The sequence below is a fragment of the Rhinichthys klamathensis genome, unplaced genomic scaffold (assembly GCF_029890125.1).
Source record: "Rhinichthys klamathensis goyatoka isolate OS25496 unplaced genomic scaffold, OSU_Roscu_1.1 h1tg000015l_1, whole genome shotgun sequence".
Taxonomy (NCBI): Eukaryota; Metazoa; Chordata; class Actinopteri; order Cypriniformes; family Leuciscidae; genus Rhinichthys; species Rhinichthys klamathensis.
The window spans coordinates 3,224,211-3,251,352 of NW_026606567.1; the positions used below are offsets into that span (position 1 = coordinate 3,224,211).

Sequence of the window (27,142 nt, forward strand, 5' to 3'; positions counted from 1 at the left end):
ATTGATACATGTGTTATTTGAATCGATTTATCAAAACGGACACCATGACTGATTCATGGAATCGAATCAAACTTCCCAACTCCTAAAAGACGCAGTTACTTTTACTGTTCCACGAATTATCATGGGTGAAATACATTTATTTCAATAGGAATCCACGCAATTAGAAATTTTGTGTTGATGGCAAAAGATTTCCCCACACAGATTTTGCATCGCGGGTATAAGTTGGTCACGTGACTCACTGTGTTGACTCACTGTGTTGAAAGCTGCTTGGTTTGAAAGTAAGGTGTTCTTCATACACTATTGACAATAGACAATTTCTGATAATAGACCTTATTTCACTGAAGTGGACGCACTTTAACTGCCTTTTTGCAATGGATGTTTAATTCAGATAAGTTAATAAACCCTCTCTATATTAACACTCTCATACTCACGGATCACAATTCTTAATTGTTAAATAAATAGAAAAAAAAACGAATTATAATCAATTGAATAGATACTTCATAGTTCAGTATCTCCAATCCCTGAATCTGAATGGCTGTTAGCACATTATAGGTGACTGCTTACTAGTCAAAGTCAAAAGTACATCACAAAGTTTCTATGATATTCTGATCACGTAACGTGGCGTAACGAGAGAATGTTAAAATATGACTCTTGTTTTTTGAGGCAGTTTTTTTGCGCAAGACCTCACAAGTGTCAAGACCTCACAAACCATGGCAAAACGTGCCAAGACTTCACAAAACAGTACCGATTTCACCGCAATCTCAAAAGAATCTTACGCAAACAAAAACATGCCCCCCTCAAAGGCGAGAAGACGAGCGAAGAAAAGAGGTTTGAGAGCTGGGTGTTTGAAGACAGGCCGTGACAGGGCTGTGAAACGGAGAACACAGAGAGAAAGAAAAATAGAGGAAACCGAGAGGAGGAGTGTGTTTGTTCAGCCATTTAATAACCCCATTTAGAGCGACGAGTGACCTCAGGGTGCTGAGGGACGAGGGGTCACCGCAGAACTGACCATCTTAATGTTCCTCTTTCTCGCTCCTCTTTGTCTCTCTCTCACCAAACAAAACCGCTGGAATGCAAGTCCGGGTAGAATGTGGCAGTGGTGTCTGTCAGTCAAAGCTACACTCTTAGAAATTCTGCATGGAACCGTCAGCTTCTAAAGAACCACTTTCGGACACATAGAGTTGCTATTTGGTTCTTTGGAGATTAAGAAAAAGCTCTTGAGTTCATTTACAAGTTCTTCAGATCAGTGTTGTTAAATTTAAAACACCAGCACATGATGGTTTTCTAACAAACCAGAGATGAATTCTCTGTGGGGTTATAATTTATTTTAAGGTGACGTAGTTAAATTGTAATTTACTCTAATAAGTACTGAGTAATATTAATAACTACATGTACTTACTATAGAGTTAAGGTTAGCGTTTGGTTTAGGGTTAGTTACTTGTAATTATACATAATTTACTGTTATTACTATAGTAAGCACATGTAGTAAAGTTCTTAGATCCATCAAAAATTGATTGAGTTGTTCACATGGACACGTCATTTTACAAATGAGACCTTATTGTAAAGTTGTTACTGAAAACTTTGCAAAAAACCAACATTACACTAATTTACTCTGCATTTATTCCAATATTTTATGTAAGAATACCGGTAGTCTCATGGATGATTTACAAAATCCTGTTTTTCTCATGTTTAATAAACAAGGTGTTCGTTTTAATCATTACAAAGTTCTCATTACTGTACTTACCAAGTATAGACACCTTACTAAGGAACTCTTCATACATCTTCCTCTTCCTCAACGTGCTTCCCTAAAAAAAACATTGAGGCAGCAGTTAGAAGACACATTGAGGACTTCAGGTAACAGAATCTCCTGCCCTCTAATCAGTCTCTACAGAACAAGAATAAGAAACACAGCGCTGAGAACAAAGCCGGGGGACTTTCCTCAAACACGCTGCTGAAGAAGAACTATAAACATACAGATTAAAGCAAAGTTTTGGCTTCCTTCTCTTTTGTTCCTAGTGTTGTCTTTTTCAGCTCCGTCTCTCTCTCTAATACTCAGATGAAACACACAGAAACACATTAAGTGGAGACAGTCCCGTAGTTAAGAAAAATCACGAATGATCTTCTTTTTTGTCTCTATTGTTTCTCCTAGACAGGAATGAGATTAAATGGAGGAGAAATGGAGACTGTGGTCTCTGCGTTCTCAGATTTGTCTTAAGTGTCTCCTCCAAACTCAATTTTATAGGGCTTTACTCTTGCTGCATGTCAACCATTGCGTCATTTGTTTTCATTTAGTTTTAGTCAAAATTTTGCTCTAAGACAGAGTGTTAAACTTCATTAACTAAACCACCTTCATATTTGAGACAACGAAATGTAAATGCAAACTTCCAGCCACTGGCTGACCGTGAAGATCTTCTCTCTTACGAGGTCAGTGACCTCTCCACCCCTGGTGTTTGAGAAGAAGATACAAAAACATCAGAAGAACATCTAAGATGGCCTGCAGACACTAAAGTGAGGCATGACAACGTGATCTACAGCGTTCCGGCAAGTGTTGGTCAAGCTTAATGGATTAGTTCACCCACATTTCCCAAATAAACAGTATATATTTTCTAAAGACAGACTCTGTGTAGCTTGAATAAGTGTCTGTGGAGATCCTTTTACTAGAGCAAACAAGAAATATTATGCATTCAAAAAAAGTGAACTAAAGCACTTCTGCTAGAGAAACTTGAGGCGCATTCTAGACTAGTAGTGCATATTTGTGTAATTGTAAATATCTACTTAAATAACTGACCAAAATACAGCGTTTAGCTTGCAAGTGAGTCTGGGCAATATATTTAATAATTTTCTATTATATTTTGGTATTATTTAATTTGAGGATTAGGGATGAAAAAAAATTAAAAGTAAGATAATAATAATATTACATAATAAAAATAAAGTATTAATACATATTTTCAAACATAATTTCAATCAAAAAACCTTTACAATTATTTAATTGGAGAATGAAAAATTTATTCATAATAATAACAATAATAACATACTAAAATATGTATAAATATTATATTATATATAATACTAAAAGATATATAATAAATTATTAATTAAATAATTAAAATAATAAAATATACACATACATATAATTAAGAAAAATGTAATATATATATATATAGGGATGAAGAAAAATGGAATATATATATGTATATATATACATATATATATTCCATTTTTCTTCATTTCAATCAAAAAGACTTTTAAAATCTATATTGAAAATGTTACAGGCAAGAAATACAACACTCAATCATATAATCTAGTAAAATATCTAAATCATTATTAATTTTTTCTTTGATAGGTCAAAAAGCTATTTCAGATCGAATATTAAGATTTCCATCAAGTATCATCAAAAGGCAGAAAATTATCTATATATATTATATATGTTTTTATATAGTCCCCAGGTACCATCTAAGAAAAGGAGGATTACAAATAAGAGTTTTTTTTTTCTAAAAAAAATAAAAAAAAATTTAATCAAATTGACATTTTCTAAAACCAACATGAGTGTAGGTCATTTCACAGGTTCTCTCACACACATTATCAAACACACCGTGAAATATGACGTTTTATAAACAGTTTTATGAATTACTGACTTATCTCTAATTGACTGCAGCCACACACACACACACTCACAAATCTTTTACTGGTTTAATTAAGAGCAGCTCAGCATAGCTGAAATCTGACAGTCTGTCTCTCTTCTCACAGAACTCAGTGTGTGTGTGTTGTTAAGAGTAAGTGCGTGTTTGCATAAGAAAGCGAGGAAGACACTAAAGAGAAAGAAAAACGAAACGATGGCCTGACAGAAAAATCTAAATTGGTCCCTTGACAGGCTCTGTGTGGAGAACAGTTTCCACGGAGGCTTGCGGGGCATTAGAAATATTCATTTATTCATTCCCACAACACACACACACAAATACACACACTCTACAAACACAAACACTGCTACAGATGGAGCACTTGATGCAGATTACGCTGTTGAGCGAGACAGTAAGTATTTAGTTAAAGAATACCAAAGGGTGGAAAGTTTGGTTTAGTTTTGAGAACGCCAACAGCACAATGGTCAAGAGTTTCAATCTGGAAAGTCATGGCATCCAAGAGGAAGGGTTCATCATTTAAAGGGATAGTTCTAGGGCTGCAACAACTAATCAATAAAATTGATAATAATCGATTATGAAAATCGTTGTCAACGAATGTCATTATCGATTAGTTGGTCTGCTTACGTCACGGGGAGCGTTTAGTGGTGATTGGTTGAAACAGGCCAATCATGACCTGTCTTACATTTTAAATAAAAATTAAATGAATTATATATTTTAGATGTTTTTAGTTTATATCTTCACATTTGAACAACATGTTTGTGTAAATTTGTTTTAACAAAAAATTGTGGTAAAACATAATATGTTGGATATCATTTTTTTTTTTTTTACATTAATCATGGTTGTCAACTTGCCATCAGCAATTATCATTAAAAACAATGCAAATATTGATATTAGTAAAACTCAATGTGTGGCTTTTGCACTTTTTAAAGTACAATTTTACACATAAATACCCTGATTTAGGGTTTTATTTAGTTATAAATAAAAAAAAATCAAATAGAATTTTTTATCCGATTAATCGAAAAAATAATCGTCCGATTAATCGATTATCAAAATAATCGTTAGTTGCAGCCCTAGATAGTTCAGCCTAAAATGAAAATTCGGACACTACTGACCCTTATGTCACTATATGTGTGTGAGTGTGTTTCTACCATAAGGATGCGTCGGTAGCTGTCTCGGTCTATGCCCCACAGTTTCAGGTCAGTCTTGGCTTTCACAGTAGCAGCCCGAGGAGTTCCATATATCAGAGCCAACTCTCCAAAACTACCACCCTCTCCGATACTGGTCACCCATTCACCGTTTACATACACCTGCGAACAGAAAGAGAAAGATCATTACATACACTCACCGGCCACTTTATTAGGTACACCTGTCCAACTGCTCGTTAACACTTAATTTCTAAGCAGCCAATCACATGGCGGCAACTCAGTGCATTTAGGCATGTAGACATGGTCAAGACAATCTCCTGCAGTTCAAACCGAGCATCAGTATGGGGAAGAAAGTTGATTTGAGTGACTTTGAACGTGGCATGATTGTTGGTGCCAGAAGGGCTGGTCTGAGTATTTCAGAAACTGCTAATCTACTGGGATTTTCACGCACAACCATCTCTAGGGTTTACAGAGAATGGTCCGAAAAAGAAAAAACATCCAGTGAGCGGCAGTTCTGTGGGCGGAAATGCCTTGTTGATGCCAGAGGTCAGAGGAGAATGGCCAGACTGGTTCGAGCTGATAGAACGGCAACAGTGACTGAAATAACCACTCGTTACAACCGAGGTATGCAGCAAAACATTTGTGAAGCCACAACACGCACAACCTTGAGGCGGATGGGCTACAACAGCAGAAGACTCCACCGGGTACCACTCATCTCCACTACAAATAGGAAAAAGAGGCTACAATTTGCAAGAGCTCACCAAAATTGAACAGTTGAAGACTGGAAAAATGTTGCCTGGTCTGATGAGTCTCGATTTCTGTTGAGACATTCAGATGTTAGAGTCAGAATTTGGCGTAAACAGAATGAGAACATGGAACCATCATGCCTTGTTACCACTGTGCAGGCTGGTGGTGGTGGTGTAATGGTGTGGGGGATGTTTTCCTGGCACACTTTAGGCCCCTTAGTGCCAATTGGGCATCGTTTAAATGCCACGGCCTACCTGAGCATTGTTTCTGACCATGTCCATCCCTTTATGGCCACCATGTACCCATCCTCTGATGGCTACTTCCAACATGTCACAAAGCTCTAATCATTTCAAATTGGTTTCTTGAACATGACAATGAGTTCACTGTACTACAATGGCCTCCACAGTCACCAGATCTCAACCCAGTAGAGCATCTTTGGGATGTGGTGGAACGGGAGATTCGCATCATGGATGTGCAGCCGACAAATCTGCGGCAACTGTGTGATGCCATCATGTCAATATGGACCAAACTCCCTGAGGAATGCTTCCAGCACCTTGTTGAATCTATGCCACGAAGAATTGAGGCAGTTCTGAAGGCAAAAGGGGGTCCAACCCGTTACTAGCATGGGGTACCTAATAAAGTGGCCGGTGAGTGTATTTCTGCTTATCATACACATGAATATGAATAACTTGTATGGTTAATTGAAGACAACAGCATGAACTTCCATAGTAGATTAGAACATTCAGGGCCATTTTAAGGAGTATTATGATTGTCGTGAAAGTTACGTTTTCTCCAAGTTCCCCAAAATTGTCATTACTTCAAAATGTAAAACAAAAACTAATTTGCATTATAATGTAATGTAATATAATATAATAACTAATGTAATGCAATGTAGAGGTCTGCATGGGATGGAGTTTTCAATCCTGCTCCAACTTGCTTCAAAATATGTTAGATTATATGTTAGAAAAAACATAGAATATGTTAGAATTTTTTTATATCTCTGTATCATTTACTTCTTATCTGTGAAATTCACCTATTGCACTTTGATTAAGATGATACAGACAAACACTTGTCTTAGAATATGCATTGATGACCTATACACAAAAAGGGACATTTAAACAGAAAGTAAAAAGGAACTATTTCAATTTCATGTTATCTGAAAGGACTGACTGAACTCTCGTTTCATACTAATGCTAGTCAAGGGCATTCACAGTGAAGCAGGTGATCTGATAACACACAGCTCGCACCTTCTATCTTCCCAACCTTGGATCCTCTAGGGTGTCTTATGAGGAATTAGATAACACCTTGAGACTCTTTCCCCTGTTTTGTCTTTCATTTTGGCATAACCGTAAGATGCTACCGAAGGAAATATCTCACTGAATCTGTGTGTCAGCGTGTGGTTTTCAACAGCCACACGCATAGACAAGCACAAAGAGCCTCTTTCTCATTTTCCACAGAGACTCATTGGGTTTCACCTGTAGACACACAATCCACTTGTTGATTTTATGAGGGGAGATAATAAAAAAAACGTTAACACACGGGGCAGAAATAAACGCTGGTCCTGCTCGGGCCAGGCGTTCTGCCAGCCATCTAAGACACATTCCACAGGTATCTCTGCTCTCCAGACCGGCCACTCGAGCAGGTTTGGGTCAAAGCCTCCTCCGAGATGGCCAACATGTCACTTAAGGTGAGAACTTCTTTGCAATAAGTCTCCAATTCACTCATTTTATTGGAACAACAGACAAAAATAATGGCAAATATTTAGGGCTGCCTCCAACCAGACTTTTCTAGTAGTTAAGCCAATAGTTGACTAGTCGCAAGTTTATGATATTAATTTAATTATTTAAATATAGACTGGGGGTGGGGGCTTTAAAATATAAATTAAGTGCTCAAGCGCATGCATAAAGCTTGCGCAGCATACTGGCAAAAGTTATGATTATGATTGGGTTGGAATAACAGAAAGGAGACTGTTTGAACATTTGAATAATTTGTTACTATACTAGTGTTTTTCGAGTCAGTATCGGCTGCAAAGATGAAGTTGACGACGCTGACTCGTCATCTCCACAGTATAGGGAGAAATGCATGTTACGTTAAACATCATGCAGTAAGCGCTGTAGTAATTTAGCTTCCACACTCCACATGAACATTTGGATATGTGGCTAATAATAGCTCATTTATCCATGTTAACCTTAAAGCGAGTGGCCATGTAAAGTGCCTCACATTAGGCTACTACTCGCATGTTTCAAATGATCATTTATGTTTGAGGTCGATAATTCATTTGGATTTCTTGCTCGACATAATTACCACATGGAACAGCCATGTTAACCATCTGTCCGTCACGGACTGCATGACTCCACGGACTGCCGATTCCTGAGGATTTTGTTTTTCTGCAAATTTGATTGACACTGCATGCTGACTCGATTAGTATGCAGTACTAAGCGCTCCAAAGTCACAGGAGATTTATCCTTTCGGCTAATGAGAGACATCTCATCGCATTCGAGACGTATCTTGACATTCCAGCACATTTGCGTATATGCCTGGGAGGTTCACGGAGCTGAACGTGCTCATGAGAAGACTGGTTAATGTCTGTAAACATGTATTTTGTATGTGTTTGACAGCACTAGTGTGGCGTACGGTGGATTAAGCGAGCGTGGCTCTGTGCTCGAGCTCTCTGCGCTCTGGCTCTGACCCAAGAGCTCGATACGACACAATCTGATGTGGCAGGGACCCAGTGCTGACACAACGTGCCCTCGAAGCTCATCCAGAGCAGAGGAGAAATTTTAGCACTGATATTTCACACTAAGCATGTACACAAGGAGAAGAGTCTCGAGACAAACAAGACCGGTATAATAACATGAAGAATATTAAGATAAAGTGTTCAGATTCAGTCTGTGTAGGAAAAACAGCTTGACCATTCAAAATGGGCCAATTAGAAACTGTCAATGTTAAGTCACAACCATATGACTTCCCACTTTTATCAGGGTCAGTAAGATTTTCTTTCCTCAAAGAAATTAATACTTTTATCCAGCAAGGTTGCATTAAATTGATCAAAAGTGACAGTAAATACATTATAAAGACATTTATATAGAAAGTAAATTCCATTTCAGTGAGCATAAAAATACTTCTTTCGCAAAAAGGGATCGTTTCTATTCATATTCATTCACGTTTACTATTCACTATTCTGCAACTTGGCATGGTGGCAGTTGTTAGTCTGTTCACATGTAAAGAGATAATTTAGCAAAAACAGTCATTCTAAGAGTCATAGAGAGCGTGGAAAATGCTCATAAAAACTAATCTATGACTTCATGAAGCCAAAACTGACATTATAAATGGACTCTAGGGAAAAAATAAAATGCTAGAAAAGTGTGTAAAAGGCCCCTTTTAAATAAACAATCATATTTACTGATAAACCAAGAATGGGGGAAGGAAAATACTACAGATTCTCAGGGTGATAAAAGCACATTCTAAATAAATCATATGCAAAGAAAATCTACTTTAAAGCTTCTTTAAAACAAAACAGGGAAATGGATTCTCTGTGGAGATAATGACACACCACTTCGCTTGAATTTTATCCATGCCATCTTTGGGAAGGCAAAACAATGGCAGTCAGTGTTCCAGTTTTCTGTAGTGTTAAAAGAGGCCAGTGGGTAAGAATTATTATTATTATTTTTTTATCATATAGAACTACTATAATATGTAGGTCTATATGATAAGATGTTTCAGAAATGTTCATATCCTAATTGTGTGAACGTCACGGGGTTACATTCCCAGGTTACATTTCAACGCAAAGTCAATAGGGGAAAAAAACACAAATTTAAATCTTGCACATTAGAGTAAATTGGCACATTTAAGCACATTACCATCTTAAACTTTCATTACTGTATTGATTTTTATTTTAGATTGAATTTTTTATTTAAGAAATTAGCATACAATACAAAAATACCAATATGTATAAATATATAATTTAAAAATAATAAGAAGAATGAGAATTTATTTTACACTAATAAGAATATGGGGGGCTTAATTGTCATTAAAATAGATATTTTCTCTATGCAACAATTTATTTACTTATTTTTATTTTGTGGTGATGGATAATATTTCAGAAGATTCACCGGCCCATTACATTTTATACTGATAAATATATTGCAGATGTAGATGAATTGATCCCAAAGTATCTGCTCACTGCTGTGGCGGGCCTTAAAGTGTCCCTATTATGATATTTTAAAGGTTCCTAATTTTCTGTTGGAGGTCTCCTATAATATGTCTACATGGATCCAACGTCAAAAAACACTTTAATCTTCACATAATATACATTCCAGCATAACCTCTTTTCTCACAGTGTCTGAAATGGTTCGATAAATGATTGACCCCTAACCCCCTCCTTTCCGAGAGTCTACTCTGTTCTGATTGGTCAGATGGCCCAGTCTGTTGTGATTGGTCCACTGCTTACAGCACGTGTCTGAAACCAAAACGCCCATTAGCATATATGAATTTCAGCTCTGGATCTTCCTCAGCACTTGATATACAGTGATACGTAAAAGTAACGATGGCGTCGGTTTTACCGTATCAATACACGCCCAGGTTCTCATCCTTTGGAAGTGCATCAAAGTGGATTTACTTTCGCAGCACAGAAAACAGCGTCTTCTCGACATGTCGACAACAAGAACCAAACTCTTCTAGGTCTCAGCTACAACTACAGAGTTGTACAGGGTCACTGTACAGGGTCTTTGACTACAGGGTCAAAGTAGACGTTGTTCGCAAGGCAGCCAATATACAGCCAATAGGTGGGCATTTTGCAGATTTGTTACAACCCTACATAGGCTCGAACAGGAAGTGAGACTGGAATTACTGACAACTCGTTTCAGGCAGAATCTGTTCTTTCTTTTGGGAAACAATAACTACATTTATCATGCACTTTGATCTTTAACCCTTTCACACGTAAGTTTAAAATATTCTAACTGATCCCCCAGCGTGAGTTTTTCTAGGCGACCGTTATTTAGAACCTGTCACTTTAATGTTTCCATGGTGACGCGTCATTGCTTGTCATGTGACACAGCGCAACCACAACACAGCGCCAGCCAACGCGCGAAAGCACGTTTGAATTTAGCAGTTGATCACGTGATGCACTGACCGTTCTAATCACACCGGTGTGATCGTATGTTCGAAAGGGTTAAAACTTTGCAGACCTTTCACATTCACAAACAGCTATATTATACACTGCATGAAAGGTAAAATCAGAAAAAGCATTATGGGGCACTTCAGTGAAGTCAGTTTCATAAGTTTGTCCTGATAAGCTGCATATACAAGTACATGCATGAGTTTGATTGTAGAAACAGGTATGAAATACTGAACTCACATCAACTTCTCCTTGATCAATCACATAGAAGTTGTCTCCTTCATCACCTGAGAAAGAAATTAGAAAATCGTGAGTTTATTCCAATCAACCAACCTCAGGAGAAGACTACAGATACATAACCCTTTTTCCCTCCTGTTTTTTTTTTTTTTTGCTCAGTAGTGAAAATACTCTACCATTCAAAAGTTTGGGGTCGGTAAGATTTTTCAATGTTTTTGAAAGAAGTCTCTTATGCTCACTATTTTAAATCCATTTATATATGAGCTAAAAGTTAATTCTGCAACCTTTTAAGAGTCCCCACAGATAACAAAAATGGACTAAAACCCACAAAACTCCCATTTTAATTTCATGGGACCTTTAAATTCAGGATGGAAAGGAGGAAAAGATAAATAATTCTGTCTCTTTCCCAGATTCCATCCCTTTCCAACTCCCAATTTCCCAAGAACACATCAGTGCATATCAAAGATAAAAGATGGCAAACCACTTTAAAAACGTCACCACCTCCCAGGACAGTGTCATCTAAATGATTCCCAGGCTTCATCTTCTACACCCCATTTGAGAGTTTAATGGACGGTTGGGCGTGCCAGAAGCCACAGGCTCTGATCAACATTTCCAACTTAAAGGCCATACATAAAGCATTTCTGTAGGTTCAGAAGGTCTTTGAGGTTTAAGTGTGTGTTGAAGTTGGTGTTTGGGATCCTGGTAGCAAGTGTGTGTGTGTGTGTGTGTGTGTGTTTGTGTGAGCCGAAGAGTTAAAAGAGTCCGTGATCCGTGCGCTGCCGAGTTCATGCAGGTTCAGAGGGCTAATTAACACCGAACACACTAAGCGCTCGTAAATCACACAAGCAATTTATCTTAACACACTCACCAAACGCTAGTGCCCTCTCCCTCTCTTACTTGCCGTCTCTCTCTCTTTCAACCCATTCAGCTCATTTTTCTTAGTATTGTTCCTGTCTTCCTGTCTTTTATCACCTCTGCTCTGAAGTTTCTGTTTTTTGGCCAACAGATCCTTGAGTCACAGAGTGCAGTCAAATATTTGACAAGAACAAAAACACACACATGCACACTTCTACACACACACACACACACAAACTTTGTACATTCCTAGATCTACTTTTATGGGCAATCTGTCCATGTTAGATAAATGCTTTGAAACTCTGTTTCAAGAATTGCATTGCACAGAGAGTGCAATCTCAATTGCTTTATGAACTCCACATGAAACCAAAAAGAGCTCATTGTTTGACTATATAAAAAAAAAAACTCATCACCCACCGTTCCTTCTAACTAAAACAATCTGCAATGCATTTGCACTTTTGATAATGATTTCCTTCGGTTTGCACTCTTGTATTTTGCATTTTGCACTGTATATGCACTGCAAGTACATAAAAGTAATGTAACATTAAATAGAATTGAAAACATAGGTACACAAGTACATGACCACAGACAACTTTAGCTACGCAAGCTCTTTATGTTGTGTGTTTGGTTCCAAAATACTACAATATTAATACAATAGGAGTGAAACATAATAGGACCATTTAGATCGTAGTAAAATTATTCCCCAGATGTTATCATTACCTAACCGTAACCATAAATTGTCCTCCATTTAGATGATAAAAAATTGAAAAGTGTTTAGCTTAGCTTTATTTATTTATTAGCTTTAATTCCTTTGAAGGCCTGCCAATGTCCAACACAATATTTAAAATCCAACCAATATAAGGTAAACTATTTTCTCCAGTATTTCAGCTGTAATTATGGCAAAGTTGCTTGTTTTCCACAGTTTTTATTAATGGAAACTCTGAGTGTTGATATATTAATTGACAATTCATTTTGGATGTTTTCTGTGTGTGTGCGTGTGTGTGTGTACAGGTTTGACTATGAGCTCCAAAATGTCCTCACTATTCAAAAATGTGAAACATAGTGACCCTGACATCACTAGTTAAAAAGTCTTTTTTTGCACAGGTTTTGTATAGGTTTTTATGAGGGTTATGTTTAGGGCTAGGGTTCCAGTTAGGGGATAGAAAATAACCTGATATAAAAACAATAGAAGTCCTCATTGATGTCCTTACTATTATAGTGTGTGATAAACTACAGGTGTTTCTATACTGTACCTTGCTGGATTACCGTTTCCCCTGCGATGTGAGTGACCGGGAACATGGCATCAAATATGTCACTGGGGGGGGGGGGGGAAAGAGATACATTAGATTATTCTATCATTCAACCATTGGTAATTCAAAAACACAAATACAATACTCTGAATTTAGTTCAATAGTAATATCAGTGTTATCTTTACAGCAGGAATACCAAGTGTCAAGTGCATGTGTAGTCACAGAGATCAAACGCAGCACGGCCATGTCAACGCTACTGTATCACACACTTCTTTTCGCCATCTCCACAGAAACACATGTTTTATAAAACTGTACAAAAGACAACAAACAGTAATTGCTTAATCTGTGCTCTTCCCGAGGCACACACCCTCGAATAAGAAACAACCGTGCCTGTGTGAAGGCAAAGAGTGTCATTAGTGTTACAAGTTTATGACCCTGATAATGCACTTCCATTCTTTGTCTTTTTTTCGGCAGCTTCTGGTGTGTCAGTCACTACACATGACCCCTGACTCTGTTCCCACAATACACCTCTCCCGTTACTGCTGACGGCTGGAAGCTGTGTTTATTGGCTTGTGATGCTGTTGTGTTGTCAATGCCTCTGTCGTTGTGTTTATGCCATGTTTACATGCTGAGTAAATATACTTGACATCTCCTCAACAAGCCGATGACTTGAGGAATCGTTCATGTCTGAAACTCAAAAAGTGTGGGATGAGTTACTAACAAGTGTTGGTTTAGTATTATTTATAAACTATGATAGTATTCATTAATAATCTGAATTATAAATTTTTTTAATTGACATTTTTTATAATTTTGTTGTGCTTAGTCACTTTTATTAGTTCGGTTATATTTTGCAGCTTGTTTAATTCTGAACTATTAATAGCTAAACTTTTATTTCAGTTTTAGTAATTAAGTACTTCTATACTTCTATGATATACCTCAAATTAAGTAATTTAACACTTTAAGCTTTTTTAAGAAAGTTTTTCCATCTAGTATTTATACTTTATTTTATTTCAAATATGATCTTTAATAGTTGTAGATTTAATTTTAGTTGAACAATGACAACACTTTGAGTTACATGCCAACAAACTGAACAAACCCCAAACCCATATATTATTACCAATAATTGCATTAGCAAACACCACTAATAATGCAACTAAGGCAGGGCCTAAAATTAACACTCGCCAAGCGCCAAATGAGAGTAAAAATCGGTGTTGGCGAGTATATGAAACCTTGTCAATTGCCAATTGGCCGGTAACATTTGTATGAATTCTAACAATGCAATATTGTGAGAACATGAACGTGAACAAACGAGAACGATGCTCGGGACAGTTGATGGGCCAGTGCTGAATATTCATGAAAGTTTAAGCCTTGCCAATCAAGCACAAGCAGATGCAAAAGAGAACTAAAAAATTGTTACTCGCTGTTTTCTGTGCGCAAACATCCGAAAAGCGCGGACAGAAATCCACTCACTGCTCTACACTGAACAACTCTTTTAACATTAAGGATTAATCTATGTTTTATGGCTGGTAAATAATATTTATGGCCGGTAAAGTCACAGGCCATTGGCAGGTGAGGCAAAAAGTTAGTTTTAGACTCTAGAACTAAGGCACACAAAACATGTAGGAACATCAAGCGGTTGTTAAAATAAGCTCCTTTGAGTTCATACTTGTGAATATAAAAGTAATTGCATGCATTGTACTTCAGACGAAACAGTAATGCAATGATTAGAGGCGTTGAAGCTCATATTCCAGTCTTGAGAGCAAATAATGGAGCATCTGGTAGGTGGTCTTCAGTCACAAGCACTTGGTTTTAGAAGTTTACTGAGTGTAAAGGATGTTTATTTAAAACGTTCCACCACGAGAGCTCTCATCAGTTGTCTGGCTGAGGGGATTCCCCGGCACTCAAACCCATTCACAACCCCGCGGCGTTACGAGACTTATGATTTCAGTGGGAGATGATGATGACGGCTCCCTGGAGAACTGAACCGCGGCTTTTTCAGCGAGGTAAAGTGGTTAAAACAGCGTTGTGAGAGGCTATTAAACGAACCAGGATGGTTAAGCTCAAAGTATGATGTCACGGAGTATGATGTCAGATGGAGGAAAGATCAGAGGAGAAGTCTTGAGGTAAAGGGAGGGGAAAGGGACTGAGAAGGTGGCCGGTGATGAGCGGTGGTGAGATTGGTCTTGAATTTGAGAAAGGAGTGGGTGGGAAGTGTTTGAGAAGACTGTGAGGTTGGAGGAGGAAAGAAAGCTCTTGTAGTTCAACTAGTGGCGCTAGCAAACGACAAGGTCATAGGTTCAATTCTCCAGAAACAAACTACTGGTTCAAAAGTTTGGGGTCAACTTCTTTCTTTTGATCCTGAATAAAATGCATCACTTACCACAATATTTGTACATATCCAATATCTGGACATCTGACCCATGTCTAAACATGTGTAGCGATTGGATCATTCTAGTTAGGGAGGGAGACTGACGTAAACACAGACATCGAATACGAGTCATGTCTTGTGAAAGTAAACAGGAGGGACCAAAAAAAATTAATAAAGGTCAAAAGATTGGATCTATGCATAAAACCTCCACAGTCTTGGAGATAAGCAAGCACATATTTAATAACCAATGCTTATTTCCAAGCCATAAGTTGAGGGAAAATTCTGTTCAACCAACTGTTGAAATGCACACACAGGATTGTGGGATATCATAGACAGAATCCTTGTGTTCCCACAAGGTTATTTTAACCAGAAAGAGCACCAGGGTCAAAAAAGACCATGCTGGATGACTATATTTACAGCTGGGTCCACCGGATATACTGGCACTAATGTACAAAAACCAGTCTGGACCAACATAAGCTGGTGTTTTGAGCAGGGGAAGGAATTAAAAACTAGAGAGGTAGACAGCAACATGAAAGGGAACAGGGGTTTCGTCTGAACCTGTCTACAAACGTGCGGGAGGAGGAAAAGTTACTGAGTGAAAACACAAGTTTTGAGGGGTTTAGAAAGAGATTAGAGGGGAGAGTGGGATACATCGAAGAACACGAGATGTGTCAATGTGGATGTTGAAGACACCATGTATAATGTAGTAGAGCGTAGACTTGTGGGAAAAGCCTGAGTGAGTAAAGTATTCAAAGTTCACATCCAAAAACCACAAACTGATAGAGTAAAGTGACGTTCACTGCTGTCAATGAATCAGCAGCTCATCAGCTGCTGGGTGTGAGAGAAGACGTTTTGTTTGATGCAGAAAAATACACTAGCATTCAAAAGTTTTTTTTTTTTTTTTTTTATAGTTTGAGACTTTAATTAATGCATTGAATTGATAAAAAATTACAGTAAAAGACATTTATAATGCTATTTCTATTTCAAGGAAACGCTGTGCTTTTGAACTTTCTAATAAATAAATAAAAAAAACATCACGGTTTACACAAAAATATTAAGCAGTACAACAGTTTTTAAGATTAATGGTCATAAGAAATGTCCCTTGAAATGTTTCCGACCCCAAACTTTTGAATGGTAGTGTAGCTCTAGCGATGTTTTGGGGTGAAATACAAGACAGTCCAAGAATTTGGTCTAATTTACAGCTTATTCTGGTCAATAATCGCTTTAGACAGGAAGAGACTGACCGAAGCTACCAATCACAGTTTGAGTTGCTTTTACATGCCACTTAGGGCCAATTATATTTTGTTAAAGATACATCACATGAAGGAAGACATGAGATGACATTGAGCGTCTGCACAGCGGTCTGACTGTTTTCATGTGCATACGCGTGACCACAAAATCTAATGAGGCTCCTAAATCATCACCCCTTCTTTTCTTCTTTAATTGATTCTCACACTTTCAAAGGGGAAAGTGTTAAAAGGACCAACATTAGGTCTCCTTTATTTGTCCACACAAGCCTGAGCCTGCCTTATCCTCGTAAATGTCCAGAGAAAAACAGCTGAATGCAAAGGAACAAACTCTTTAACAGATGATATCAATATTAAAATGTCCACTTAGCTTTAAGGCAGCTGAGGTAAAGGATGTTTTGGAGGCCACTGAGAAAACTTTTTTTTTTTGCGAACTCTCGCTTCAACACTCGAATGACGTAATTTTTACTTAATCATCAGTGAAGTCACATCAGAGGAAAATGAATGTCTGGTTTAGAGCATCTGATTGTGACACTTAAACCCAGAACGTCTGCATGTCCTCTGGGTGTTTATGTTTCATGTGCAAGTTGAAGCTGCTACACACTCAGTGATAGTTCACCCAAGAATGAAAATTATGTCATCAATTACTCACCATCATATGGAAGCTTGTTTTCTTGCAGCTGTCGTAATCCTGACTTTATTTCTCAGAATTATTGCGAAATATAAAGTCGCAATTGCATGTTATAATGTCGGAATTGCGAGATATACGTACAATTGCGAGAAGTAAACTTGCAGTTCTGACTTTATAACACACAATTGCGGCTTTTTATCATGCAATTATGATATAAAGAGTTGGAAACTCGCAATTGTGAGAAAGAAAGTCAGAATTGTGAGATAAAAAGTCGCAATTACCTTTTTTTTTTTATTCTGTGGCGGAAACAAGCTTCCATACCATCATGTCGTTACAAACCCATAAAACTTTCGTTCACCTTCAGAGCACAAATTAAGATATTTTTTATGAAATCTGAGAGATTTCTATCCCTCCATTTAAAGTTTAAAGCTGCTGTCCGTAGCTTTTTTTGGGTTAAAAATTATCCAAAATACATATTTGATAAAATACATAACCAGCCAGTGTTCAAAACTATCTGCTTGCCTTAGCTCGATGCAAAACGGTAAGCTTGTAATAATGTTTTTAATTTTAGTGGTACTGGTGGATTTCCGCGGGAGATTCGAGCATGTCTTTGCGTCATTACGTCACATCTGTACACATAAAGAAGAGTCTCGGCTAGTATAAGCTATATTGCGTGTGAGGATGTTGGAGGTAGAGATTTATAGCCTTTTCTCACAGCACATGATATAATTAAACTTATCAATTTGATGGCGGATCCAGAAAGGTTCAAACGACGATCATCATCAGTGACAACAGATTTACCCGCTGTAAAATGCAAAAGACTTCGTTCGGACTTCGGAGTGGCTACAGAAAAAAAGAGACTACAACCGGACCCATGCGAAAACAAGGATAATATCGGAAGGACATTACATGATGTAGTCACGCAATGCTTGCAGACGTTGTTAACATTAACAATTAGAGAACATAGTATAGCTACTTTGCACGGTTTTGCGTGAAATGATAACTTATAAGCAATTGTTAGATTTAATCAGCGCGATTTACTGCAATGTCAGAACCAGAACAAAAGTGAATGTTTCTTACTAGTTCAGATGACATTTCCCGGTGAAAATTCTTATGTTGGTCATACTTCCAAAAAGAATAATCTGTGATTCTGAATGACAATATCCACATCGGCGCGGTGACTGACAGCCTCACACTCTCCTCAAACACTGTGTTCATCCGCGCTGTGCCGTGTCGAGGGTGTTGAACTACAACTCACGTAAAGTTGATAATTCCGCGAATGACTGCAATTGCAGATTTCGAACAGAGATGGCGACAAAGAGGAAAAATGCCGGACTGCAGCTTTAAACAAAAACTCTATGTATGTTAACTGATCAATGTTTATATGTGAATATAACTGTTTATATTCCCATATAAACTGTTTACGGCCCACTCTAAAAGACGATTTGCACATGTACTATATGTAAGCAATAAGGTACGAGAGGCTGTGCTGTATCGTGAATAAGTAACGGCTGGAGGGCGTTGTTAGGCACGACGCGAAGCGGAGTGCCTGCAACCCCTTCAGCCGTTACTTATTCACGATACAGCACTTGCCTCGAGTACCTTATTGCTTTTATAAAACGGTTGCCACACAATAAAAATATTAAAGCCGAAAAATATGTATCTATGCAACTTTCATGAAGTAAAATCACTAAAAGCCTGCCTTCCGCTGGAAAAAATAGTCCCGGAACGTGAACAGCAACAGAAGTTACATATATTATTTCGCCAATAGATGGCGGCAAAGACTGTCTTTATGAGTGAGTGAGTGAGTGAGTCTGTAGAGAAGGCTTTTGAAAGGACTCGAACTTGTGATCACGGAGAAGACAGACGCAACTGACAGATGACTAACGTTATGCACGGAAAACCCCATGACTGTTAAAAGGACAAAATATGCAGCGGACATTCAAACGCATTTTTTTATTATGAATATAGGACTGACCTGAAGGAAAATGCTACGTCTACTGTAAATGCAGGTACACTCGCTTACTCGATCTCTCACAATGCTCTGCTCTAGCTTTAAATGAACAATATCAATGAGATGAAACATCTGTTTAAGTTGCTAAGAGTGGTTGCTAGGGGTGTTGTGTAGTGATACATAGAACCGTTGGGTGAAGCGGTCATAGCCGTGTTTTATCGTGAATAAAGCACAGCTATTGACCAATCAGAATCAAGGATTGGAACTAACCGTTTTATAATTAGTATTAACAGGTAAAAAACCCACTAAATAAGTCACATCTCACTGCAACAAGAGTGAAACTTGTAGAAATTTAGAAATGTTCACTGAATCGTTCACTTAAAAGAATGGCTTTATGGTAATTTATGGGCGAAACATATTAGGTGCCAAGTGTAAGCTGACTAAGTTTGTAGAAAAAAAGAATTATGTGACACGAACTGCAGTATCTAATGATTAGGGGTGGGAATCTTTTACCATCTCACGATTCAATTCGATTCCGATTCTTGAGGCCACGATTCGATTCAAAATCGATTTTCGATTCAAAAAGATTTTCGATTTAAAACGATTCGATTTTATCCATAATGATTTCTAATCGGGTTTCTGATCATGATCTACTCTCATCTGCTTTGCTATACAGAATGACAAACGGAGACCAGTGTTTTAGGATTTTTTCCAGCTGTTGTGGCAGGCCCATTTCGCCAGGGGGAGGGGGCGTGGCCCATGAGTGATATTCCCATTGGCCACGCCCCCTTACCCCAGGTGTTTAAACCTCCCCTAAGCATTATAACATTATAACATGAAAGGCTCGAATAAGAACGGCAAAGCGATTATGCGCATCCCGTGCGCAGAATGATGCACTTGAAGCAACGCGAAGTCACAGCGCGCAGCGCTCCGGATTGAAAAGTTCAAAGCACAAAACGAAGAGATTATATCTGTCTATCTATGCTTAATGTATTATATATATGCAACAGTTTATTGAGCATTTTCTTTTAACAGTTTTAAATTTCAGTAACAGTGCGCATGAAGAACAATTCATAGCGCTCTCCAGTGCTGTAATCTAACAGACACCCGGGAGAAAGGATTATGATTTAGAGAACGCTATAACGCGACGCGGTGTGTGAATGCTGAATGGAGAATGACTGAGGAGAGATGAGTTTCTATTAACTTTAACTAACGACTTAAATATTCATTTTTACCTCACATTATGCTATTGAATGACTTTAGAAGTCTTGGAATATAGTGCGAACACTTTATGGTGCTTTACAATGTTTTTTATGCCTTTAGCTTAACAATAACACAATATGCACATTAATATCGGACCTCACTGAGAAGCTGCAGCCGTGGCGGGATTATTTTAGGTGTGGCGGCCGGCCACGGCAGATGAATGTAGAAGCGTCATATTTAGAAGCATCAGAAGCTTCATAGAAGCATCCATATTTGCTTCCTTTGATTTGCCGCTCACGTTCAAAAACCGACTGCGTGCATGACGTCCGGACGTCCCGTATAGGCTATAGTTACAAAAATGGAGGCGAACAGCCAGCTGATTTTATTTATTTATTAAATCGATTCTTGGACATTTCAGATCGATTCTGAATCGTTGCAAATGAGAATCTAGATTCTTCTGTGAATCGATTTTTTGGCACACCCCTACTAATGATTTCATTACATTTGAATAAACAAAATGCATTTCAAGACAGGCTGTATGCATTTTAATTATTTTACACTATTTTTGTGTTTTTGGAAAAAAAAAACTCTTATTCTCACCAAGACTGCCTTTATTTGATCAAAAATAATGTGAAAAAATATTACTATTTAAAATAACTGTTTTCTATTTGAATATATAGTCAAATGTAATTTATTCCTGTGATGGCAAAGCTGTATTTTCAGCATCATTACTCCAGTCTTCAGTGTCACATGATCCTTCAGAAATCATTCTAATATGATGATTTATTCAGAAACATTTCTGATTATTATGAATTATGATTATTATTATTAATGCTGAACATTTTTTTTAGGATTCTTTGATGAACAGCAAGAACATCACTTATTTGCTATAGAAATCTTAGAAAATGCACATTTACTTTGACACAATGCACTTGGCTTTTATCTTTCTTTCTTCAAAATTATTTTTAAGTGCATTTTGTGCCATTTAATGCATCCTACAGAAACAACTCAACAATTCTCAGGGCCGAAACGGCAAAACATCCACATGCGAATGTGTTTATGAAGCGCCAACCCTGTTTCACAACAGATAGAAAGGGACAAAGTCAGACTGATAAAGCGTCATTAACAACTTCGCCCGGGATTATCAGTGATTTCCCTGTATCAGTATCACTGTAGGGTGGAGAAAAGCACACCCACTAACATAAATGTATATAAACGCGCACACACACACACACACTGCTCTTATCAATCATGAGGAGCAGACATGTAGATCTGTTTATCCACACTGCAAAGGGTTGCTATGAGGCAGGGAAAACCCAGTTTAATTGGCCACGAGCTACGTGTTTTTATGTGTAACATCGCAGCTGTTTTGGACACACTTTTTCCTTTGGGATCCATCTGTCTGTCTGAGCTCGGAGTATGCAGTCTATCTGTCTAGTCTATTCGTCTGTCTATCTCCCAGTCCGTCTGTCTGTCTTCAGTGATGGATGGATTCATCGACAGTGACACCCACACTGAATCCAAGCCCAAAAGGAGTAAAGCTTGAAAGATTGGCAGGCTGTAAGAAGCATCTCTTAAATGTCATTTAATCAGCCTCTTAAAAGCAGAATGAATGAATATATATATATAGTGTTGATGAGGCAAGCATCAGTATTACCCAAAGAGTAGTAATAACGGCGAGTGTGACGACCTCATCCTGCACGAAACACACAAAAAACACCTCACACGTTGAGGAAAACCAGCTGAAGTAGACAGTGGGCTTTGAGGCAGGAAAAAGAAAGAATGCAGGAATGTTTGGGAGGGAGGAAAGACAGCAGAACAACAGGAGGAAGCCAGAGGAAAAGAGAGACAGACTGGGATGGAGGGAAGGGGAAACAATGGTAATAATTGTCAGTTTAAGACAGTCGAATCCACTGTTAAGCTTTGGCATACAAAAGAAAATCAACATGACACCAGTCAAATTAAAAGTAGAGCAAATGGAGACTTTCATTCTCCTTTTGAGTCTCAATAGAATCTCAATAGAAAAGTGTTTTTAGTGTTTTACTGTAGTATTAAAGACTTGTTTCCAAATCATTTAAAAATCGTACTGACCCAAAACTTTTGAACGGTAGTTTCACTCGCTTTATGTCAAAAATTGATTTTTTTTTTTTTTTGATTGATTGATTGATTGATTGATTGAACAATCGATTTTATTTCTCCTAAGGAATTTAAGACAAATTTAAGACAATGTTACTTGGTCAAACCCACATGAATTCTCCTGAAATATGAAAGGTCAATATCTGAGCAATACGGTTTCCTTCCAGGTTAGTGTGGTATTGCAAAATGGGGGAAAAAAAGTAAATAAATCAAATTGAGGAAATCCAAATGTCTCTCCCCACATTTGTATTCTATGTCAATTACATGTATTTGATATAGCAGATTAACAGTATGAAGTAAACTTTTTCTTTCAAGAAGAAATTTCTACCTTTTGGGGGTTTTCTCTTATAGGGTATTATAATTAGGGTTTAATATTTCTCTTCTAATAAAATTGGTTGATGCTGAAAAAGAAGATGTTCAGACAGGATGATATGGGGATAGGTTGTCATCAAAATATCACAATAAATAAATCTTAAAGGCACTTAAAGAGGTCTTGATTTTGGGCTCTAGTAGAACAGGTTTTAATGCTTGAATGTTCAAAAAACACATTATTTTACACATATTTGACATTGTTGCAGCACCTCTCCACACAGTCTGTCAGTAATGCTCTGGGGTGCGTTTCCCAAAAGCATCGTTAGCCAACTAAGGTCGCAAGTTCCGTCGTTATATAGTTCAACGAGTCGGTGTTTCCCGAAAACATATTTCCAATGAACATTCGCAAACAGCATTGCAAAGTTGTGTGGTTGGAACGACAACTCTCAACCTGTGGTTAGAAGCATAGTTTCTTGTTTGCATGACATGTGGACTCAATAAGTCCTTGTCTTGAGCCAAATAAGCAAGCTGACATTCAGTACAATCTATCTTTTATTTAGAATACATACAAATCTATTGTAATCATTTACATCTTTTAGTTTGTCAAGAGATTTAAAGCGCCATTTTTGAATAGTGCGCATGTGCAAACGTGCTCTACTACGTAAGAACGAGCCTATGATTTAATCTGGAAATAAAGCAAAATAACTGAGGAAATTGAGAAATAGTCCACAGATGCCATGTGCGTAATTTATAGCAAAACATCTAGCATTAATTCTATCTCAAACAGATTCATTAAAAGACGTAATTTCTCCACCACCTGCGTGACATCATTAGCCAACGTGGTTGAACGACCAATAAGGTTTCGGAAAACAGTCGTGATTAGCTAGTTGATTTCTTCAACGATAAATCGCACTATAGTAGTTAAGCAGCAAGTTACGTCGTTGTACGGGAAACGCACCCCTGTTTATTTCCTGTCTCCAGGGGCGTGGTAGCAGGTGGAAAAGGGGTACTAAGTACCCAGGGCCCGAGGCGGGGGGGGGGGGGGGGGGGGGGGCCTTAGAAGTCGCCGCGCTCAAGTCAAAAGTCCGTGTGCCTACTACACCCCTGCCTGTCTCTATGAAGCCCCTTCCTCAGAAAAGCACAATGCACTCTGATTGGTCAGCTGGACCAGTGTGTTGTGATTGGTCAACCGCTTGGAGCGTGTTTGGGAAATGTCACGGCCCTTACCATAACCGCTAGTTTCAACACACTACTAACTCAACCAGGCCTCGACCCCTATTTTTGAGTAGGCCTGGGCGGGAATTATTTAAATGAGGAATATTGTGACGTGTTCGTTCCCAGAAGAAAACGCAAGACTACAAAGGAGGCGTTTCAGAGAGTTCAGAAACAGTGCACACTGATATAGAGAATAACTACTTCAGGAGTGACTGTGCTTTGCAAATTTGCAGACTTTTTTCATGCTCATCCAGCAACATTACACACTAAAAGTTGAGAATGTAAAAAAGCATAATAGGTCCTCTTTAAAATAGGCTTACGTTTTCTTATTCAAAATAGAATCATTTTTTCTTTTTTCTTTTGATTTTGAGGTGAAATATGACCCCGGAATTTCTTCATGAGAGTCTCCCTTTTGAACCACAGTGGGGAAAAAAAGGAAAAACAAAAAGTGTTGACAGGACAGAGGCTCCGTCTTTCTCACATGTCCAGATCACAAGGATGACCGTCTCACCTACACACACTCACACAGGAAATAAAAACAATATAAAAAAATTCAAAAGCAAACTAAAGTGTCTGACATTTCACAGGAAGTGCTGCCTGTCTCGGAATCATTTGTTTCTCTATTTCCAGCAGAGGAAAAGGAGAGATGTGTTTGAAGAGGAAAGCTCAGCACAAATATCTCACCCCCTTTTGTCCAGTGTTAACGGGAAAGGCTGTTTACACTGCTCACAGGAGGAGACGAGAGGAAAAGAGGCCTAAAAGTGCTGGAACTGCATTTACTGGAACAAATTTAGAAAGGCAACAGCAGACAGATCCAGCTCCTACTGATTATTCTGCACACATTGCATGGCATACAGACACCTGGACACTGAAGTAGAGGTTGACTGGAATGGGTGTTTTAATGGCAGATGCTGCCAATCTCTAGAGAACAGGGAGGCCGAAGACAGACAAAGTGCTGAATTACAATGTATAAAACAATTTAATATTAGCAAATAAGAAATTGAACTACATTGTAAAATAAATACATACATTTATTTTTATATAAAAAAATAAATGTATAAACAAGTAAATAAAACAAATTACACTTACAAGAAAATAAATAAATACATAACTGATTAACTAATTAATATATAAACTTGTAAATAAATACAAATAAATAAGCAAATCACTTACTGACTAACTAAATACATACATTTAAAAATAAATATACATTTATAAATAAGAAACTAAAAAAAAGTGAACAAGTAAATAACTAAATAAATTCAAATTAAATAAATTCAAATTGATTTAATTTCAGCAATAATTTTTTTTTTTTTATATAAACACATATATGCATTTATCTACAAATTATTTACTTATTTATTTATTTATAAATAAGTAAATTAGTAATAATATACTAAATAAATAAATGCAATATTTACCTGAAATGTATTCAAATATATGTAAATACATTTTATTTATAATATCATAATATCATATTTTCTTTGAAATTTATGCAAAGGTATTTGAAAAAAAAATGTGTATCGACCAAGAATTATTAGTTGATTACACAGTTTAGCCTTATGGATTTTTTCAGATATATATATTTTTTATATAAAAAATCCCTTCAGAAATGTTTACCGATACCGTTCCAGCGAATTCCAGAGGGATGGCAGGGAACGGGTGGGTGGTAGCGGGTCAGGTCAGGGGGCCCAGACGGGCCAAAACAGCCCATTAAACACTCTCACTCTGAAGACATGAGAGTGAGGACGGAAAAGAGGAATATAGAAGAATGCAAACAGGACGAATGTGGAGATAGAAAGAGCTGCTTCTTGCGGGGATTGACCTCATTAGCAGAAACTCCCTTTGTAACAGCACAAAGCTATGCTAAATATTGACCACACACAGACTCGCACTTTACAACAGCACTACTAACACTCGCGGGGTAAAACTGCCACAGCAATTCTGCACGGGAAGAAAGACGAGTGAAACTTCCAGCTGGGGACAGCCTTCACTGCACCAACACACACACTTGCTGCATAACTGCCCAGACAAACATCCTCGGGCCAAGTCAGTTAAGGCTATTCATTAGCCAGCCACTTTTCCTCCTTCCTGGTGAGAGTGTGTGTTTGTACGAGTGCGATTACGACATCGCTGCTGCCAGAGCAAACACACCTGTGTGGAAGCTGTCAAGTGCCTCCCAAAAGCGTTCCCACATCACAGCCAAACATCGCAGCTTCCTGTGGGCCAGAGTTTAACAGCTCACAACAACATAACAGCTTCAAATTATACGGTGTTGATAACCGTACAGCACTGGTATATAACGTCATGCGCTCATTTTCTCCGCTCTGCTGTCTGGCACTAAATGAACCGGTCCGATTGTGGATCATCTTGAGTCACGGACATCTGAATTGGACAAACAGCATCTCTTACAGGATGGACAGTGTAACTGCAGGGGTCTCATGGGTATTGTGTTGTGGTCTTCTGTTTCCAACAGGGTTCAGGGTTCAGTAAAGACATAATGTTACAAAAGATTTCTAATTCAAATAAATGCTGTTTTTTAAACTTTCTATTCATTAAAGAATCCTGAAGAAAAAAAAATCACAGTTTCCTTTCCACAAACTGTGCAGCACAACTGTTTTCAACATTGATAATAATCAGAAATGTCTCTTGATCATCAAATCATCATAGGATCATGTGACACTGAAGACTGGAGTAATGATGCTGAAAATACAGCTTTGATCACAAGAATACATTTTAAAATATTTTAAAAAAGACAAATTAATAAAACAAATTAATACAGCCTTGATGAATATAATAGACTTCTTTCAATAACATAAAAAAAATCGTATGACCACAAACTTTTGAACAGTAGTGTAATTTGAAATGAATTTCATTCGGATCACTTGCATCAGCAATAGTCAGACTATCAATATTATGCCTCCATAGAAACCCTAATTCTAATATATTAAACTTTGGGTGTGCTACGTGTCATCCAAAGCAATCAGGTTTTTGCTTGGTTGATGACAAAACAGTCATAAATAGCAAGCAACCAATCAAAACACCCTAGAAACGTCATAGCAACATGCTAAAATCACTCAAAAAATGC

At 37.7% G+C, this 27,142-nt stretch overlaps 1 protein-coding gene across 1 annotated transcript in view; it reads right to left on the reverse strand.

Moving 5' to 3' along the window:
• prkar1b (protein kinase, cAMP-dependent, regulatory, type I, beta) overlaps nt 1-27,142 on the reverse strand; it is a 61,356-nt gene that overhangs the window by 15,654 nt on the left and 18,560 nt on the right. The window contains exons 5-8 of the mRNA XM_056232927.1: nt 12,992-13,053; nt 10,887-10,933; nt 4,787-4,945; nt 1,745-1,805 (exon numbers count right to left, since the gene is read on the reverse strand). Coding sequence (XP_056088902.1) covers nt 1,745-1,805; nt 4,787-4,945; nt 10,887-10,933; nt 12,992-13,053 — 329 coding nt within the window. The remainder of the gene's footprint in view (nt 1-1,744; nt 1,806-4,786; nt 4,946-10,886; nt 10,934-12,991; nt 13,054-27,142) is intronic.